The sequence below is a fragment of the Bidens hawaiensis genome, unplaced genomic scaffold (genome assembly GCF_021521415.1).
Source record: "Bidens hawaiensis isolate Kalapana, Puna unplaced genomic scaffold, B.hawaiensis_p1.1 tig00003244_1, whole genome shotgun sequence".
NCBI classification, from domain to species: domain Eukaryota; kingdom Viridiplantae; phylum Streptophyta; class Magnoliopsida; order Asterales; family Asteraceae; genus Bidens; species Bidens hawaiensis.
The window spans coordinates 1,368,266-1,388,521 of record NW_027491178.1 but is presented as its reverse complement, the minus strand read 5'-3'; the positions used below and the strand labels follow the sequence as shown (position 1 = coordinate 1,388,521).

The following is a 20,256-nucleotide window of genomic DNA, read 5'->3' as shown; positions in this document are numbered from 1 at the left end:
TGTTATAGATACTATTAGGTTTATTTTTAGTCAATACATACATGTTATATTGTTATATATGATTTTTTTTATCTGAAATACACTATAATATTCACCTTCAAATGCCAATATATTGGATATTTAATAAGTTATAAGAGGTAGCTAGCGCGACTTATTATGTGAATGCATACGATTGATTCCTCTTTTCCCTCTAGAGGAATCATGTCCTACTTGTAAAAAAAAGCCTGTTTGGATAGATTTGGCGAGCATGCCATCGACTGTTAGTGATGTCTTATGAAATGTGCTTAGGCGTGCCGGGATCTCAGCAAAAAAAGAGGCACCTATTAACTTTCTGACTGATCCGCGAGAGGAAAGATCTACTCTGTGTCATTCTGACGTTCTTGTGTTTGGGCAGGGGGGAAGCATGTGTGTGTCGACCTCACTGGGGTGTCCCTATTGGTGGTCCACAGTAACTCGCATAGTCCGAGGAACCAAGGATTGATATTTAGTAGAATATGCTTTGCGATTCAAAAGGGGATAGCGGCACAACTTGTTGCTCACTGACCCATTATTCAGATGTAGCTTGGTTTGTGTTAATATCTTTTAATGGATGATGTTAAATAAAATAAAATAATAAGAAAAAAATAAAAAATAAATAAATATTGGAGTTAGTTAGAATGAGCAACTTTAGATGTAAGAAACAAGTTAAGATAAATTGTGGATATGGTTTTTCAATATTGTACCGAATAGAAACGTATGCCTTTGGGTGACTGGGGAAATAGTCATCAAAACCCTTGCCTCTTTTTTTATTTACTTAGGCACCAAGTGTTGATAAAAAACGTACAGGAATATACTTTCTTGTTGGTACAATAAATTACGAATAAAATATGTTGTAAGTTACATTGGATGCATATGTAGCATCCAAAATTGTTCTAGATGCTGTCGAACGTAAAGTGATTTTTGTTCTTTACTTATCGGTAACATATTAAAAAAAATAGAAGTATATATTTATACACACAAACATAGATATTTACACCTTGAGCATACTGATCCCGAAATAATTGAAACGAAATATAAAACAATATTGAGTTTTTTTCCCAAAATAGTGTTGATGGGATAAATATTTACCAAAATGGTGTTGTTGACAATTTTTTTGTTTCTCACTCTTAATCTTATTGGTTAAACTAAAAAAGACAAATGTTCTCTCTCCTTTAAAACAAATAATAAATTAAGTTTAATCTTTAATGAAATAATATTTGTACACAATTTTAAGTTTTCTACTTTTTTTTTCTTTTTCACAATATTATTGTTGTTTTTTTAATTAAAACCTAAAAAATGTATATGATTGAATTGTTTCTATAAAAACTTAATTTATTTACCAAAAATACATAGCTTTTTGTTTATTTGTTTTAAAAACTTGGTTTTTAAATAGACTTATGAACTGAAACAAATGTTTTAGATAACATGTGCACTTTTATTTCTTTTTTGAAAGGCAAAAAATGTGTACTCTTACTACTAATATACAACCAATTTGTAAAATAAATACATGTAGAAATGACATTATCTGATGTTTCTAATATTTTGGAGCAAATGTTTTTCAATCTTTTTATTAAATAAACATGTATTATTAATATTTTTTGTTTTATATTCTTCAAAAGAAGTTTTTTTCAAATTAGATTTATTCTTCAAAAAATTTCTAACAATACATTTCATTTGAGACTAAATAAACGTATACTTTTGATAGAAAAAAAACATATTTTGAAAATAAATAAAAAAGAAACATCTTAATATTTTCTAAGATTGATAAAAAAACTAAAAGCTATATTGGAAAGAAGAAAACAAAAGTGTAATTCTAAACCATATCATGAGTTTTTTTTGTTGTAATATTTAATATTTTTACAACAGATTTTCTTTTAGTTCATCATTGTCACTAAACAAAAATACATATTTTAAAAAGTTATTATTCATGAAAAAACTGTTTTTTTAGTAAGCTACTATTTATAAAAAAAAAGTTTAAGAGTTGAGAAGAATATTGTGAATTAAATATCGATTTTATTTTAAATTTTACATAAAAAGATTAACAATGAACTAAATAAATAAAGAAACGTATAACTAGATTATAAAATATTTATTTTGTAATTAAATTAAAATTACTAGTTTTAAATAATTAAAAAAGAACATGAAATGGGGTCCATTTTGGTTTAACAAATAAGATTAAGATTGAGAAAAAAAAAGTTGTTAACACCACCATTTTGTTAAATATATTTCAAGGGACACAATTTTTGTAAATATTTATCCCACCAACACTCTTTTGGGGAAAATTCAAACAATATTGGTGATAATATTTAGGGAAAATTACAGAAATAGACAAGTTTGACCAATAATTTATCAAAATAGACATGTCTATTTAGCCTACATCTCTTCAATCATTGGTTTTTTAACTAATAAACAACTGACACGTTATCGAAGCCGGTTAAGGCGGCTAAGCCTTAGCCTCCACTTTATGGGCACAGAATTTTATAAAAAGTAAACGGGTCCCACCTTTAACCAATAAAAATTCGACACGTGTCAAAGACGGCTAAACTTAGCTTACATCTATGGTTATTTAGCCGACATCTCCGACTCTTAGCCGTCTTCGGGATACGTGTCTATTTAGTTAGCCGGCTCCAAATATTCCTTCTTAGCCGGCTCCAACTCGGCTTGTAGGCTAAGGCTTCACTTAGCCGCATTCAATTTTTTCATTTAGCTGTCTAATTTTAGCCACCAAAATTGAATATTTTACCAACCTTATTAAATATTTAGCCGGCTTCACTTAGCCGTCTTCTTGGCCGGTGTAATTTTAGCCGCCAAAATTGAATATTTTACCAACTTACCAACTCTATTAAATATTTAGCCGGCTTCACTTAGCCGTCTTCTTAGCCGGTGTAATTTTAGCCCCCAAAATTGAATATTTTATCAACATGTTTTAGCCGCTGATGGCTAAAACATGCCTGCTAGGAGAAAAAAATTTGACGGCTAAGCGAAGCCGGCTAAATAATTGATTAGGTAAAATATTTAATTTTGGGAGTTAAATTACACCGGCTAATAAGACGGCTAAGTGAAGCCGGCTAAATATTTAATAGAGTTGGTAAGTTGGTAAAATATTCAATTTTGGCAGCTAAATTTACACCGGCTAAGAAGACGACTAAGTAAAGCCGACTAAATATTTAATAAGGTTGGTAAAATATTCAATTTTGGCGGCTAAAATTAGACGGCTAAATGAAAAAATTGAAGGCGGCTAAGTGAAGCCTTAGCCTATAAGCCGAGTTGAAGCTGGCTAAGAAGAAATATTTGGAGCCAGCTAACTAAATAGACACGTATCCCGAAGGAGACTAAGAGTCAGAGATACCGGCTAAATAACCATAGATGTAGGCTAAGTTTAGCCGCCTTTGACACGTTTCGAATTTTTATTGGTTAAAGGTGGGACTCGTTTACTTTTTATAAAATTCTGTGCCCATAAAGTGGAGGCTAAGGCTTAGCCGGTTTCGATGACGTGTCAGTTGTTTATTGGTTAAAAAACCAATGATTGGAGAGATGTAGGCTTAATAGACATGTCTATTTTGATAAATTATTGGTCAAACTTGTCTATTTCGGTAATTTTCCCTAATATTTATGTGTGAGGCAACTGGAAACCATATATCTTTACATAGATAAATTACATTAAAAATAATAATGATAAAGCTAACTAAACTCGAAATAAAATAATAACTAGCAAAACAAAAACAGTTAAAAAATAAAGATAAATAAAAGAATCATAACTTTTCTTTTACCAACAATATTGGTAACTAATTAACTATATATGTAATTACTAGTTTGAGACTCGTATTCTATTTGGGTAATAAATGAAAATACAATATTTAGTAAATACTCAATATACAATAAACAATAAACACTTATTAAAACACTGTTAAATAAAGAATATAAACTTATTAAAACACTGTTAATAGACCGTCATTTTATAATAGTTTTTATAACAGTTTTAAAAATAAACAATACACTTTTATTCTCTAACTGTTTTCAGTTTTTAACCCAAATTAAATCAACCGAAAAACAAAAAATACCCTTATAACTTTTATCAATGCAATTTCCTAGAATAACAAATGTTTTAGTTCGTAGAAATATACTAAATTTTTTGAATCCATCATAAAAAAAACTTAAATCGTAAATCATACTTGTTTGCCCAATAAACGAATATACCAACACGTGTAGATATTCCCGAAGATAAGATATATATGGTGGCGATGCCTTCTATAACAATTCCATTTTTGTTTTTTGCTACACAAAATGAGTCCTATGCACTGTAATCATTTACGTCAATTACAAAGGGAAAAGATGCATGATAAGTATTTATATACAACGTTTTCATGCTAACTAACTAAGTGACTAGCCTCTTCACATCAATGGCTAACCTTCACTTTGTCTTGTTTCCTTTGATGGCTCAAGGTCACATGATACCCATGGTAGACATGGCTCGTATACTAGCCCAAGTATGTTGAGAAAAAAGTTTAAAAACCAAAAAGGAATATTTGAAAAACAATAATGATAGTATGATTTTAAACGCAAGTAGTTTACTGCATGTTTTAGCACCGCTGATGAGAACTTGGTTGTGAACGCAAGTAGAAGATCGGAGAGTTATTAGGTGGCATTTAATGAGTAAGATACGCAAACGGAATTAGGGTTAGAAGAGTTATTGGGATTTGAGTATTTTTGTATGAAGCGGGATTAGGTCCATGCGAGTTGACATTTGAGTCATATAGATTTCGAGGGAGGAGACTGTGGGAGCGACACGTGTCATTGTTCATAAACAATCATTAGTTAGTATAAATATAGATATAAATATCTAAAGTAAATGTTTGAAAGCAAACCTCGTTTACCAACCCTAAATTATTTCCCCAATTCAATATAAAAAACAATTCGAAGTATTATCAATTTATGATAGATTATAAGTTTACCCCACAACGAGCGGTTTGAGTTCACTAGTTAATTGTTAAAAGCTTGATTGAATAATATAAATACTAGATTGTTTTAAACTATTTAATTTGAATGAAATAGCTAATTGATAAGTTAAAAACTTATATCAGAAAAAGGTGAAGGGTTATGATGCTTTTGAGTTTAACCTAGATTATATATGTATATAGGGATATGAAATGTATTGTTTGTAATGAAATTTTAGAATATCATAGTATGTATACACTAGAGTTAAAAAGAAGATTGTAGAACAACATAATATGTTGTCTATTTATGTTACATTTAAAGTTTTAACAATCATATAAACACGTTAGGTTACTTATATTTTTCTTATAATATGTCGACCTCACTTGGGGAAGAGAGGATTCGAAAGAATCCACTGCAGTTTTTGAACGAATGCAAGAAGCCGAGAAAGAAGCCATAGGGATTGTGGTTAATAGCTTTGAGGAGTTGGAGCCCAAGTATGTTGAGGAATTTGCAAAGGCAAAAGGTAAAAGGGTGTGGTGTGTCGGTCCGGTTTCACTATGCAACCAAAGTTTCCAAGATAGAGCCGAACGAGGTAACAAGGCCGGGATCAATGGGCATGATTGCTTGAAATGGCTGGATTCAAAAGAGTCAGGGTCCGTTATCTATGTTTGCTTAGGAAGTCTAACATATGCTTCAACCGAACAATCCATTGAGCTCGGGTTGGGACTTGAGTCATCGAACATACCCTTTGTTTGGTTTATTAGGCAACCAAGTGAAGAATTTGAGGAATGGCTGTCCAAAGAAGGATATGAAGAAAGGATTAAAGGTAGAGGGCTAATGGTCCGTGGTTGGGCACCACAAATATTAATATTGTCACACCAAGCCATTGGTGGTTTCGTGACACACTGCGGATGGAACTCGACTCTTGAAGGGATTTCTGCTGGGGTCCCAATGGTTACATGGCCACATTTCGCGGAACAATTTCTAAATGAACGATTTATTATAAACGTGTTGAAAATTGGTGTCAGAATTGGGACAGAGGTTCCCGTTTCGTTCATGAAACTAGATAAGCCTAAAGAGATAGTGAAGAGGGAAGATGTCAAGAAAGCTTTAGTAGACCTGATGAAAAGTGACGAGGAAGGGGAGGCACGAAGAACGAGATCTAGGGCGTTCGCAGCAATGGCGAAGAGAGCAATGGAGGACGGGGGCTCGTCTCATCGTAATATGACGTTGATGATTCAAGCTATTACTGAAGATTTAGCCAAGAATAATACACCTATTCAAGATATTGTGTTGCCATGTAACTTGAATTATCAGATTGGATGATTATAAAGAATTTACTATCGATTTCTTTGGTTAACATTCCTACTTGATTAATAAAAGAAACATTGTTGTTTTAATGAAAAACCTTTTTTTTAGCTAGTGTTAGTATTTTTTTGTTCCTAGTTTTATTAATTTATTTGTTTTGACCATTAGTAAAATATAATACTGATTCATAACAAAAATGAAAAAAATAGTTGAAATTGGCCAGTAATAGTCGAAGTTGAAGCTTATTTTGCAAGTTAAACCTCATGCTCGAGCTTATTAAAGTCCATCTTGATTAGAACTTTTAGTAATGTTATTTTAAGTAGTTTATGAGTGGCTTGATTCGTTTATACCCGTAATAATAAGTCTATAACTATTTATCAAGTTCCCCGAAGATTCATTATCCAAAGATTTTTAAAATCGTTTTATGGTAAATGTCTAAATGGTCCCAAACAAACTTGAATTCAAATACAAGAAGGTAAGCTCACTATGATGCCGACTCACTACCACATAAAGTGAGATTGGATCAGTTAATGCCATCATATCTTAATTATTCAACTTAACTATATATGACTATCCTCCCTTTTCATCATGTGTGAAAAAAAGTATATAATAATTATATACACATAAATACATAAGATAATATGTAAAAATAGATAGGAATAGATCTAGACATAAATAACATAATATGTGCTACTAATATAGATTATGTGATAAACTTAACTGACTCAAAAGTTAAATGCAAACTACAAATCAGTTTTGTTGACAAAAGTACGTGGGAGTAATGTGGAACTGTGCTTGACCTAAGCACGGTCATGTCTCTTAGCTAAAATATTATCAAAATTTTATTTGAGTTGTTACAACTCAACTATGCATACCTTTTATTATCGTAAAAGTTGATTATATTACAATTATGAGCGTCTAATGGTAATCTTATATGAATTCAATCACTGCACGAACCCAAAATCATGAGAGACACACTAACCCGAACACAACATGGACTGACATATGAGCACGACCCTTTTAACCTAATATTTAAGTATGCTCTATTTTTTTGCATAAATATTTACAACAAAAAAAAAACGTACATAATTAAATTAATTATGTTTAAAATATAAACATGATGTGAACATGACAAGCGAAACCAAATAGGAGTTGTTAGGTAAACATAATAGCGAGTTCAGTCTAAAACTAATTGGAACCCTCTTTTGCTAAACCTATCCGTAGTCAAAGTAAAGCTCCCCCGGGCATTTTACGACATGCGGTGCTCAATCAACATTTCAATATTTTGCAAAAAAAGGTGCAGTCAAAACTCTCCAGCAATTATCACACAATTATTACTTTTTAACTTTTTTTTAATGTAAATAAAATTATAAATTAAAAGGGAAAAAATATGATTGGATGGAAGATAATAAAGAAGAGGTTCTCTACATAACTTTCACTCTCAAAATACCAAAAAAATACCAGTATTCCTTGACAATCTGGCATTATGGACCCATAACTGGTCAGTACAAATGATCTAAAGTATAAACAAGTGTTTTATTTGGATGTCTTAACTTTTATATGCCCAATGCAATGCGCCACTCGAAAGTCGAAACTACTTATTACATATATAATTCATTGTCGCCTTTTTTTCCCCAAATACATATAATTTTTCTTATAGTTAAATACTTAAATATAATCTTGTGAAGTCATTTCTGTCTGTCTTTCTTTCTTCCAAAACTTCTAGTTAAACACAAAATATAATTATATTAAAAGAATAAAGCATGAAAATATTGCTTTTGTAAAGTTTAAAGTTGATGGAAGCCAACGGAAATATGCAAAACACAAAGTGAGGCAATGAGTATGTTGGAGGAATGAATACGTTTGGCGCAAAAACGGGATTCATATTATTCATTCTGTTTTCTCTCTCATCCAAAAGACAGTTTCATACTAATTAATCTTTCTTCAAGTAAAGAAAACGAATAATATATAAGATGCCAATGCTTGCACCGTTTTAAGTTTTCCTATTAACCCTTTTTAAATCTCATTTGTTGGTTGTTGCTTCATCTTCAACAATCAAAAAAACATCAATCATGGGGTCATCTTCTGGTCAGTATGATCTCTCCTTCAAGATCTTGTTGATTGGAGATTCGGGTGTCGGCAAAAGTAGTCTTCTCGTCAGTTTCATCTCAGATTCGGTTGAGGATCTCCCACCCACCATCGGTAATTAGTTTCATTTTTTGTTTGGATGTTTGATCAATGGTCTAATGTTATGTTCTTGTTAAAATATGTGTCAAATCAAGAATTCGTTTGTTTTATTTGGGATTTAAATAGCATAGGTTGGTATGTAGAGTTGTTCGATTCGAGCATGACCCTTATTTTAGTTTGCGTCAAAAACATCAACCTTAGATTGCACACTAAAAATTGTGTAACCCGATCATGATACATTTAACCCATTTATCTAAGCGTGTCAAACGGGCTGGTGGGTAGTAATCAAGTTGTAAACATGTTAATCAGATTTGTGGGTTGTACAAATGGGTTAAATGGGTCCTAAACATGTTATTGGGTCGGCTTGTTTAAATAAATAGGTTGGTGGGTCGACCTATTAACAAAATGGGTTATCCAGGTCAATCTGAGAACGACACGTTTAACTCGTCTATCTAAACGTGTCAAACGGGCTGGCGGCTAGTAATAAAGTTGTAAACATGTTAATAATGTTGCTGGGTTGTTTAAAAAATGGGTTCAATGGGTCATAAACGGGTTAGTGGGTCGACCTGTTTAAATAAAAACAGGTTGAGGAGTCAACTTGCCTAACAAAACGGGATAAACCGGTCAACCTAAAAACGACCCGTTTAATCAGACAGGTCAACCCAGGCATGGCTAGTTTTTTATACGGGTTAGATATGTCAACCCAAGACCTTATTATTTTCGTATTGTGTGAAAAATTGCCACCCTAATTTAAGGTATGTATGCTGCATTCATGTAGAAAAAGTCTCAATGTTTACTCTCAATATTTACGTTCACTAGTATTTGCTATAAAGTTGCACCAATGTTGTTATACTCGCAGTATATGTTATAAGTTCCAATTTTGGGTTGCAATTTCTTTAGGAAGGTCAAAATTCATATACATATCGTTGAAGTTGAGTCATTGGTTTGACCTCCAAAGTCAAAGTCAAACTTACTCCATATCTTGTTTATAAGCAGCTTTAGCTGGTTGTTATTGTGTATCTGTTTGCAATGGGCAGGTGTAGACTTCAAAATCAAGCAGCTTACAGTAGGTGGAAAAAGATTAAAACTTACAATTTGGGACACTGGTACTTATTGCCAATATTATATAACTAACTTAACCGCTTACAAATATACTTGTTACTGATTATGATCTTATAAAATTTTCTTGTAGCGGGACAAGAACGATTCAGGACATTGACAAGTTCTTACTATCGTGGCGCCCAAGGGATTATTCTAGGTATGAGATAACCCCAACTGATGGTTTTTGCATGAGGTCAAATTGACCCGATTTGGTCAACATCATCTCTTCAAGATTATTTCCATCTTTGGGTTAATGATATGTAAATTAACCTTTTTTTTGGTAGTGTATGATGTTACAAGAAGAGAAACCTTCACAAACTTGTCAGAAATATGGACTAAAGAAGTTGATTTATATTCCACTAATCAAGATTGTGTTAAGATGCTAGTTGGAAACAAAGTGGACAAAGTAAGTTCCATCCTCTATTTTAATAATATATATTATCCTTGCAACTTGTAAATCTAGCTCAGTTTTCAACTTCTTACCCCTTATACCAACCAATATTGTCTGTTTTATAACATTCGACCCCTTGATTGTAGGACACTGAAAGATATGTGAGCCGTGAAGAAGGCATTGCTCTTGCAAAAGAGCTCAAATGCTTATTTCTTGAATGTAGTGCGAGAACTCGGCAAAATGTACATCAATGTTTTGAAGAGCTTGCTTTAAAGGTAACAAGAGATGATCTCTTTGGTTATATAGTGACAAAAATGCGTCAGTTGCATACAATATAATAAATTTTGTATTAATTTCTAATATTTGGGTTCAATCTAGTTCAATATATGAACATTGGGCTTGATTTCATTAATAGAGCTCGAAATTAGGATCAAGCTCTCTTTGTATTCATTTACACCCGGCTCAAATCAAGCCTTTAATGAGTGTTGCTCAAGTAACTCACAAGTAGCTCAGTTCACTAACAATCTTACACCGCTACCTAATAATAATTATTATTATTTTATGCCAAAATATATATAAAATAACAAACTGTGGTAGAAATGGCTAAAACTCATAATCACCAAAACATAATTTATGAAATAAATAATTGTGACATGCATCGTTTTATCACACAGATAATGGAGGCTCCTAGTCTTCTAGAAGAAGGATCAACCATAGTGAAAAGAAACATATTGAAGCAGAAACCGGAGAACCAGAGTGCACCAACCGATGGCTGTTGCTCATAGATCGATCATCTACTAGTTTGAGAAAAGAAGTTTGCATTTCTTTTAAACGTGTCTTTATGTAAATCCTTGTGTTTATTTGTGGTTTGATATATAAGAAAAAGGTGTGTTATTTGGAACTTTGAAATGTTTATAGGGTGTCGCAACTTACAAGTAATCATGAGAAGGTTTTTATTTTATATATCACTTTTTATTTTTCTACTTTTTATATAATTATATTCGAAATGTTCAACAGGAATACATGATACCCAAACCCAACATCATCCCACCTCATCTCTCCTCTTTGTCCTCCTTTCTCTCTCCTTTACACCTCACAATTTTATTTGTTCCAATCCAAAATTCCGATGGAAGTATCTCTCTCCACCCGCTCTCATTTGTTTGAGCATCGCGTCACCCATAAACATTAATATTGGAGATGTGCTACACTTTCTTTGATTTGCGTACCATTTTCATTCACTTGGGCATCACCTAACCCATAAACATTATATTGTTGATCGAACTGGAATTTTTTATATAAAAAATGATAAAAGTACGCTTCTTAATTCACTTCTTTTAAGTCCAAACTCTAATCTCGTAACTTGTCTTCCAGACAATCTCCATCCGTTCATCAATTAACTTGGATTCCAATATTTCAATAGGAAGTTTTTCGAATCCTAAAATTTTAAACGATTATCAAAGACAGCGCTAGATGAAAGATGAGAACAAGATGGAGGAGTTTTTGTTCATTTTCAACATTCCAATTGAAATTTAAGAATCCCTTCTTATATGTGATAGGGATTTACGGAATTAAATTTAATTGTAATTTCATCTATGCCCTTCAAAAAATCTCTGTTAACCAAACACAATTTTTATGAGATTAATCATAATTCCAGATCAAAGTCCTATGAATTTTGCAAATCCAACGGCTCCTAAGACAATCAAAGTCCTATATAAACTACAACATATACGTAGCTCCGATTTTAACTTGGCTAGTTATATGACAATCAACAGAAGAACACTAACAAAACATATCAAATAGACAAATACCCTCTTAAATATCTTTTAAATAATATCTTAAGATTATTTCTTTATAACCCACACAAAATATTTTGTCAAACCGGCCACGTCTTCTCCCCTGATGAAGTCATTTAATTGGAGAAACCAAACACGCTTCTATATACGTGTTAATTAGGTATTTGTTTACTATTTTAATAGATATCACCATTAAAGTTGTAATTCACGATATATTGTTAAATTGGGTCATTGGATGATAATGAAGCTGGTTAATGACATTAAGACAATCTCTTTGTCATCGATGAAACTACCTTACCTAGGATAAGAAGGCCACTAAACTTATGATCGGTCATTCGGTCTTCTTGTTTCAAGTAACCGATTAAGATACAGTTGTTGTAAAATCATTGTTACAACAAATTCTGTCTTTTTACAAGCATGTATTATATCACGAGAAAGTACTCGAACACCTGCACGTTGATGCTCGATGAAAATGTGACATGATCACATTATATGTTGCAACGATCATCACCAATTGATCTTTAGGTTTCACGTGATCGGTCAGCACGAACATAAGATATGACCTCCCATACACGCTTTTTTGTTTCAAGTGTATGAGATGATAAACTCGAACTTTTCAATTAATTATTTTGCAAATTAAATTAATAAGAATTTATTCTTTAGCCATAGTTGTAGGACTTTAGCATTTAGTTCACATGAATCACTAACCCACAAGGAAAAAGAGCATAAAGGTTACTAACTTTTATGTGAAGTAATTGCTACCATGAATCATGGCATTCAGCCTCCTTCCTTTCTTACAATTCAACGGTATGGTATTTAATTTCTATGAAAGTGATTAGTCAAAAATTTAGTAAGAGTGTGCTATTATTAATTTCTTTTGTATTGAGGTTATGTTTTATGGAAGATTTGAGTTGCAAAATGTGAAAAGGGCAAACCGTGACACGTAAGCGTCACGTTAGCTACATGGTTTTACACGTTTCACGCTAAGTTAGATGTGTTATGGTGATGTGAAATGTGAGCGTGCGATGAAATAGAGATGTGTTATTAGCTTAATACTTATTTAATAGCTACAAAAGAATATTTATGTAAGTACTCTTGCACCCGTAAAACCAATAGCGCCACAAAGTTAACGCGCTTTCACTTTTGATATGTTATAGTAATTGGAGTCGACGTCAGTTATTTTCACGATGAAAACTTACATCCATAACACATGATGTTATTTTTATAAGAAATTAACAAATGTTTAAAAATATGACAATATGTGAGCTTTTGGTGTAAGGTTCCACCCAATTTCGTGTTTTCATGTCTTCACAAATATCCATCCACAAAAATGACTTAACTTCGAAGATGATTCACTAGGTAATCGTGTTGCCATATTGGGTAATATGGAAAACAAGGAAAGACCTAGTTTTTTTCAAATATAAAAGTATTCGCTTCAACGATGAATTAGGAAATATAGGCCATTTTAGATTATTATGAGTATAAGATAGAGCCAAGTTACAAGCTTTTAAGTGGAAAAAATTCAACTATACACATACGTCTGACTTCTAATTTTATATCGTTTTAGAGGTTTAATTAGCACTCGGATGACCATTTTGACAGAAAAAAAAAAGTTCAAATTTTGATCGTCTATGGCAAGAAGGGCCCTTTAGATATTAGTTAAACGGCTTAACCAATAATTTCAAAGCTAGCCCCCTATTATTAGAATTGTCATCATGAGTATTGTTCAATGACTTTATTAGATCAATAATTTTCAAATTTTGACTTTTTATTTTCTTTTATAATTTTTTGTCCACGATCATTTGATGGTGTAATTAGAGTGGTGTGTAAATGACTATAAAAAATAGTAAGCAATGATATTCAAAGAATTCAACCATGTCGATCATCATTTAATTCTAGTAACAAATTAACTAGAAGAATTTTCAAAGAACCAACAATTTGAAAAGAAACATGGAAAAATAAAATAAAATAAATGAGTTGTAATTAACTAAACACATTGATATTCAAAGAATTTAACCATGCCGATCATCAATTCTATTAGCAACCCAAAAGAATTATAAAGAATCACCTTTACATAAGAACAACCAATGGATTATCAATAAAAAAAAGAATCATAAGTAAGAACTTTCAAATTTTAGATATGGCAATGAACAAGAGAAGAATTTGCAAACACGATCATTTGATCTTCGGATCGAAACCTGAACTTCGTTTCCCGGATATCATCTTCAACCGGAGCCGGAAGATTCAAGTCCAACGACAATAGGGTTTTCATTTTCTTGGATTCTTGACACCCGCCCGAACCACCACAAACGGTTGTGGCCACGGGCGTTGACCTATGCCTCCTCATATGACCACCTAATGCCTGTCCAGAACCAAACTCAGCACCACATATCGAACATTCATGAACCTTAGCCACCTTGATCGAACCACTAGGGTTGTTACAATGATCCATCTGGTTAGAACCAATTTGAAGTGATAGCTCTATAGAACCGTGATTAATATGCAAATCTTGTTTCAACATATTAGGTTTAGAAGGTTTTTTGTGGCTGGCTCTATGGCCACCAAGGGCTTGAAACGAAGGAAACTCGCGGTTACATGTTTTACATTCATAAATATGCAACTCCGAGATCCTTGCCACGTCCACTGCCCCAGCCTGGGGCGGTGGAGGTGGTGAAGACTGGCTATGAGCTAGAAGAATCAGGCAGTTGGCCATGTCTTCTTCGTCGTTTTCTTGATGGATTTTTGTGAATTCGATGGAACCGTTCATCGTATGGAAAGTGTTATTATTAGGGTTTTGTGTATGATCACCATCTTCGGTGGTAGTGGTGGTGGTGGTGGAAGAGGTGGAGGCCATGGTTAGGGATATAGGGGAAGAGGGTCTTGGACGCTTGGTTCTTTTGCCCTTGATGATCATCATGTTTCTTGAATCTGTCATGAATGAGCTATAATAATCTTGATCATAATTAGCTTCCATTTTAGAGAGAGAAACAAGAGAGATGATAGAGATTGAAGATGAGTAAGAGAAGTAATGGAATAGAAGTTGAGTTTTATAGAGAGAGAGAGAGAGAGAGAGAGAGAGAGAGAGAGAGAGAAGGAGATCGAAGAGTACTTCCACCGATCTAATCTATCAAACTTCTGCCTTTCCACCCTTGGAAGTTACTATAAAAAGGCAACTCACACTTGCTGTCTTTCTTTCTTTCTTTCTTTTCAACTTTTTATAAGTTAAAGATCAACAAATAGACTCACCAGAATTTCATTTGTTCTTTAAAAACTCTTATTTAGTTTAAACCCTACAAATCTTTTTTTTTCTTTACCATCACCTTTTAAATTTATTTATTCATTTGAAAAACTTCTATTAAAACAACTCATTAAGGGAATACTATAGCTAAGTAGCTATGAATTAAGAATTGAATTGTACAACAAAATGAGCAGTTTAACATTATTGATAATAAAAATCAGTCAATCTTTGAGAACTTTTTTATTCAATGGGAGGCAGTTTAGTTAGTTGGATATTCAAGATAATTAAAAAACGAAAATAAAGACATGTTTTTAACTTTTTCCTAGATACATGAAATGAATATTCTTGACGTGACAATACATCACAAATAAGTGAAACACTAATAAGACTAATGGTAATGGACTCTTGTGGGATGGGAAAACATCCCAAAACACCGGGCGTTTTGGACAATATTTTCCGTTGCCAAACGTTATGTACATAACGTTGTGGAGGGGCAAACATAGTTGGTGTATTCATAATTAATGATCTAACTATGTAGATTCTAAACATAGTTTATAGGATTCACGGATGAATACACGTGTGTAGTACTTCTGATTTCTCGTTTAGGTGTATTTATAACAAATGCCATATGTAAATTACAACATAATTTGATGTAGGTGAAACACTATAACTGCATATTTCACAAAATTAATGCATTCTCCATGTAATACACTACTTCTGGATTTTGAGAACTTTATAAATGTATTCGTCAATGACTATACGCAATGTAATGAATTCTTATTTCAACGTATTATCCAATCCATTAATCCTTGTTACATTTGTGTTCCTCTTCAATTCGTTATCATTTAACTTGTTATCTTTCAATATATTTGTGCTCCTTTGAATTATTTTCTTTGAATTTTATCTTCACATTGCTGATTTTTTTTGCTCTATGTTATATATATATACAGATTTAGGTACGTAATTGTTTTAGCTCCTCAAGTTTAGAAGACCCTAAAAGCATTTCTTGGTTAACTCTTTGTATTAACATAGTTTATTAATAATATATTTTCAATCCATTATATATGCATGTAGGTATTTGTGGATAACAAGTTATATATCTGTAATAAAGATGAGAATCGGTTGGCTTTGAAGTAAACCAGATAAGAAGGGCTTGCTTGCTTATTGTTTAATATTATATGCCATAACGGATACCTTGTGGTGCATTGGAGTGCAAGCCTGGCACCCTTTCCTCCCAATTATACCTTATGTCTTTTAAATTACATAAATTTCTATTTTATTTCAAAAATTAATTGTATAATGCCAAATGTATATGATTAAATGTCTTAAAACCATTTTATACGTAAATACATTAATTTATATATCAATTTATTCGAATGTTTGTAGTACTACTATAGAATATATCACTTTAATACAAATGTGTTGAAAAATAGTAATTATAACAGTTCATTTAATGGTTGTATTTGAAATTATAATTTGTAAAATGAGACAATGACCCAAAAATCATGCGGGTTTAGTCTCCTTCAATTATTTTAGTTAATCATTATATGAGTAATTTAGAAATAGTTTAAATTTTAAATACGTACATAATCATTAGTTGAGTAATTTGGGAATAATTTTAAATTAATCTCGTATGTAAACGCAGGCAGTATATATTAAAAAAATATAAATTCCCATACATCTTATGGATATCTGTTTATGAATACCCTATGCATGATCATTGATGAATTATATTAATTAAACAGTCGCATATATTATATATATGTAACTACATGTCTACGTACATAGGTTGGATAATTAGATAAATCCAACATGTACACGAAGATTTATACGTTGCCATCAACCAATATTGTAAAATAAGAAATAATGGAGAGTTAAGAATTATAATATTTTTTTATTAAACTATAATTAAGATCTTAGACTGAACAGTCCATAGTAAAAATCTTGTTTTTCGGTACGTATAAACTACCTAACTCATTTACAATCATATACAATCTATATAAATATAATTAATGATCAGGTGTTATGTAGATTTATAATTACCTAAATTTCATTGACTTGTCTTATATAAGTCAAAAAGATAATGAGGTCTCAATGATCAACCCACATGGTTGTATTAGATAATGCATTTCCAACTACATCACCAATTAATAACATTTTTTTTCTATGAGCGGCCACTAATAAGTAACTATCTCCATTGATTTTAAAACCTGCTCGAAACTAAATCTCACGACTATAGTTTTTCTTTTTATTATTTATTATTTCTTTTAACAGCCAATTTTATTCATAACTCTTAAATAAATAGACTAGCAAGAAGCTAGCGTAGTCGAATTAAGTTATAATTAACCCGTCCGGCCTAATTTTCAGCACCGTATACTGTTTTATAATGAAATGAAGCAAAATTAATAAGAATATTGACAATCCGGAGTCATTTATCGATCATCTTATACAATAATATTTCGGTTAATTTGATATTGTTGTTAGTAATTTTGGGTTTTCTATTTTTCCATTAATTTGAAATAAAATAATATTTCGGTTAATATTGGATTTAATAATCTTAACTCTCTGTAATTATATGATTAAATACAACCATGGAGTGGAAACCTGGAAATGATTAATAATAATATGATGAGGTTTATAACTAACGTGTAGTTTATTGTTTCCTTTGTAAGTTATTCTTCAACCGATATTAAAAACACGCTTCCAACTAATTGGATCTTGAAAAAGAATTTACTTATATGTATATATAGAAGAAAGTTCGTTTGCTTGTCAATTTTTAGAATTGTACATAAAATAATAATAATAATAATAATAATAATAATAATATTAGTTTTTCTTTTTTTTTTTATGTAGACTGTAGAGTAATAAATAAATTGGCGGTGGCTTCAACGAGATTTCGTCCTCGTAGTATGAGGTGTATTGCTGTTGTATGCAAATAGTGTGTGAACTTAAAAAAAACAATGGCTTTTAAGATGTGAAGATTCTTGGCGTAAGGAACTTTCTAAGCAAGGGATAATATGGGTTGTTGTAATATATACACACGTACACAGATACATTTTTATTTAACTTGTTTAATTATGACATTAACCCGTTTAAACTAACATGAAAATCGATTAGCGTACGTCAATGTTTAGACCAACGCGCTTACACCATGCGTACTGGAGGCGTTATGGGGTCATAAAGCCTGAGAACACCCCTCCTCGGCTTTATACATGGAGACGTTTTGGTTAAGGCTTTTTGGGTGGCGTTTTGTAAAAAACGTTGGTGGAAGGCACACAAATTTAAAAATAATTAAATAAACAAAGTTATGGAGACTTTATGACTACACCCTATTTTTATAAAAAGTCATAACTCTGACTAGGCGCCACGTGACGTATAACGCCCAGGGGTGAGACTTTATGACTACACATGGTCTTAGAATGTCGTTTTATCATACTGGCAGTTGAAAAAAAAAAAGAAGATAAAACCATTTATCAAAAACTTATATGAGGCTTTTCTTGGTTTCTATTATCATTTTTTATATGATAATCTCACTAGTACTTTAAGCATTAATGAATATAAGGCATTATTTTGTGTAATGTATAATTAAAGAAAATTTTTCGCTAACTTTATGTATCGTGTTAAGCTTGTCGTGTTATATAACTCATATGCTTAAAATGTGGGGTGGCGTTTTAGAAATGAGGTATAGCTAATTAATCTGTCTTGTTCGGCTGATTATAACATGTCTTACACAACCTTTTTAACAAAACCTGTTTTGTCATCCCTGGCAAAGTTTTCTCCTTGTTTATCAAGGAAACAGTTTAATGGGTCACAAATATTTATAGAGGCCCAAAAGCATAGAACCCTATAGGAAATGAATTTAATAAATGAACTGACGTTTCTTGTTTACTTATAGATAGTTAGTGTGACACGAACACACTGAATCTGATTGTATTAAACACAAACCATAATTGTTTAATTCAGAAACAATACAAGAATGAATATGAACAAGAACAAACAGAAAACCAAAATATCAGATCATTAACAAAACGATATTTGATGGACGAAGGAATATATACACTCGGAATCACAAAAGAAACTAATCGAGAATGGCCGGCTAGAGAAATCTTCACCAGATGATGATGACAACTCCAAGTGAATACTTTGAGTTTGGTCGTTAATCTTGACATTTTAAACACTAGCAAAATAACTTGGATGAAATCGAAACATGTCTGGAACACATGAGGCCCAATAGACAACTTTAAGCCCATTTTGATCAACTGCAGCTACAGGCCCATCTAACCTTCATGTTTATAGCACATCTACTTAGAAACCTATACTAATAAAGCCCAGTTCAGAATAATTTATATATGAACTTAAAATAAAATCCAAGTCTTTAATTCAGCCCAACTTTAGTGATGGACTGGGCTGGTGGAAGTACGGAATAACGCATATTAGAAAGCCTGATCTACTCACTTTAGTTTAATATTAACTGTTATTTTCAAACAAAAAAACCAATGAGAACCCTGAGTCCCTGACCCAAATCACCAAAACAAAAATCCAATTAAAAAACCACCCATTATTAAACCACAGTCCCTCTCACGCACACACTAAATTAGGGAGTGTAATATTCCTGGTTTATGGGATATGGTGTTACCGGTTTTCCTTGGATCCAAATTCTCTATTTCTTCTCGGTTCTTCCCGATTTTCATGATTCTCTTCTTGCGATTTGGTGGAATCTAGTGAATGCTCTCCGGCTTTCCCCATTTTTCACCCTCCACCTCATCACCTTCTACCTAAACCTCAACTCCCATTTTCCCCCATTTTGCCTTTCCCCGGACCACTCCGATCCCTACTCTCTATAAGCAAATATAGATTGTCCAAAACAATTTTTGCAGGACCTTTGGGCTTGGGCATATGCAAGGTGTGTAGCTGCATATGGCGCGCTAGACCCATGGGACAATAGTATTGTTTTGTTTAATGTTATCACACCTACCATTTTATTACTGGTTTGTGTTTGAGTTTATTAAGGGTCCATTTTTTTACTCACGCAGGGCCTTTAAGGATCCGCATGCTCTCACCTCTCAGGGATATCCCTGCAATTTTGAGTGACCTAATTTTTTTTCAGGTAAACTGGTATACCTAGAAATTCAACTTCCATCATAGGACACTCATAGGAGAATCATACATTGTTGTCGAAAGTTATTGTGAATTAAATATCGATTTTATTTTAAATTTTACATAAAAAGATTAACAATGAACTAAATAAATAAAGAAACGTATAACTAGATTATAAAATATTTATT

The 20,256-nt window shown here is 32.2% G+C and overlaps 3 protein-coding genes across 3 annotated transcripts; 2 read left to right on the top strand and 1 right to left on the bottom strand.

Moving 5' to 3' along the window:
- Nucleotides 1-4,415: 4,415 nt before the first annotated feature.
- On the top strand, nt 4,416-6,320 carry LOC143622893 (anthocyanidin 3-O-glucosyltransferase 4-like). Its single transcript, XM_077093912.1, has 3 exons — nt 4,416-4,505; nt 5,071-5,105; nt 5,346-6,320. The coding sequence occupies exons 1-3, from the start codon at nt 4,419-4,421 to the stop codon at nt 6,277-6,279; spliced, it is 1,056 nt and encodes a 351-aa protein (XP_076950027.1). The 5' UTR covers nt 4,416-4,418; the 3' UTR covers nt 6,280-6,320.
- A 1,980-nt stretch (nt 6,321-8,300) lies between these two features.
- Nucleotides 8,301-10,746, top strand: LOC143622990 (ras-related protein RABC2a). The gene is made up of 6 exons (XM_077093996.1): nt 8,301-8,463; nt 9,486-9,554; nt 9,641-9,706; nt 9,834-9,955; nt 10,087-10,215; nt 10,615-10,746. Exons 1-6 carry the CDS (start codon nt 8,334-8,336, stop codon nt 10,723-10,725), a joined length of 627 nt encoding a protein of 208 aa, XP_076950111.1. The 5' UTR covers nt 8,301-8,333; the 3' UTR covers nt 10,726-10,746.
- Nucleotides 10,747-13,693: 2,947 nt separating this feature from the next.
- LOC143622813 (zinc finger protein ZAT5-like) lies at nt 13,694-14,793 on the bottom strand. The gene has a single exon (XM_077093856.1). The coding sequence runs from the start codon at nt 14,705-14,707 to the stop codon at nt 13,868-13,870; it is 840 nt and encodes a 279-aa protein (XP_076949971.1). The 5' UTR covers nt 14,708-14,793; the 3' UTR covers nt 13,694-13,867.
- Nucleotides 14,794-20,256: the final 5,463 nt, after the last annotated feature.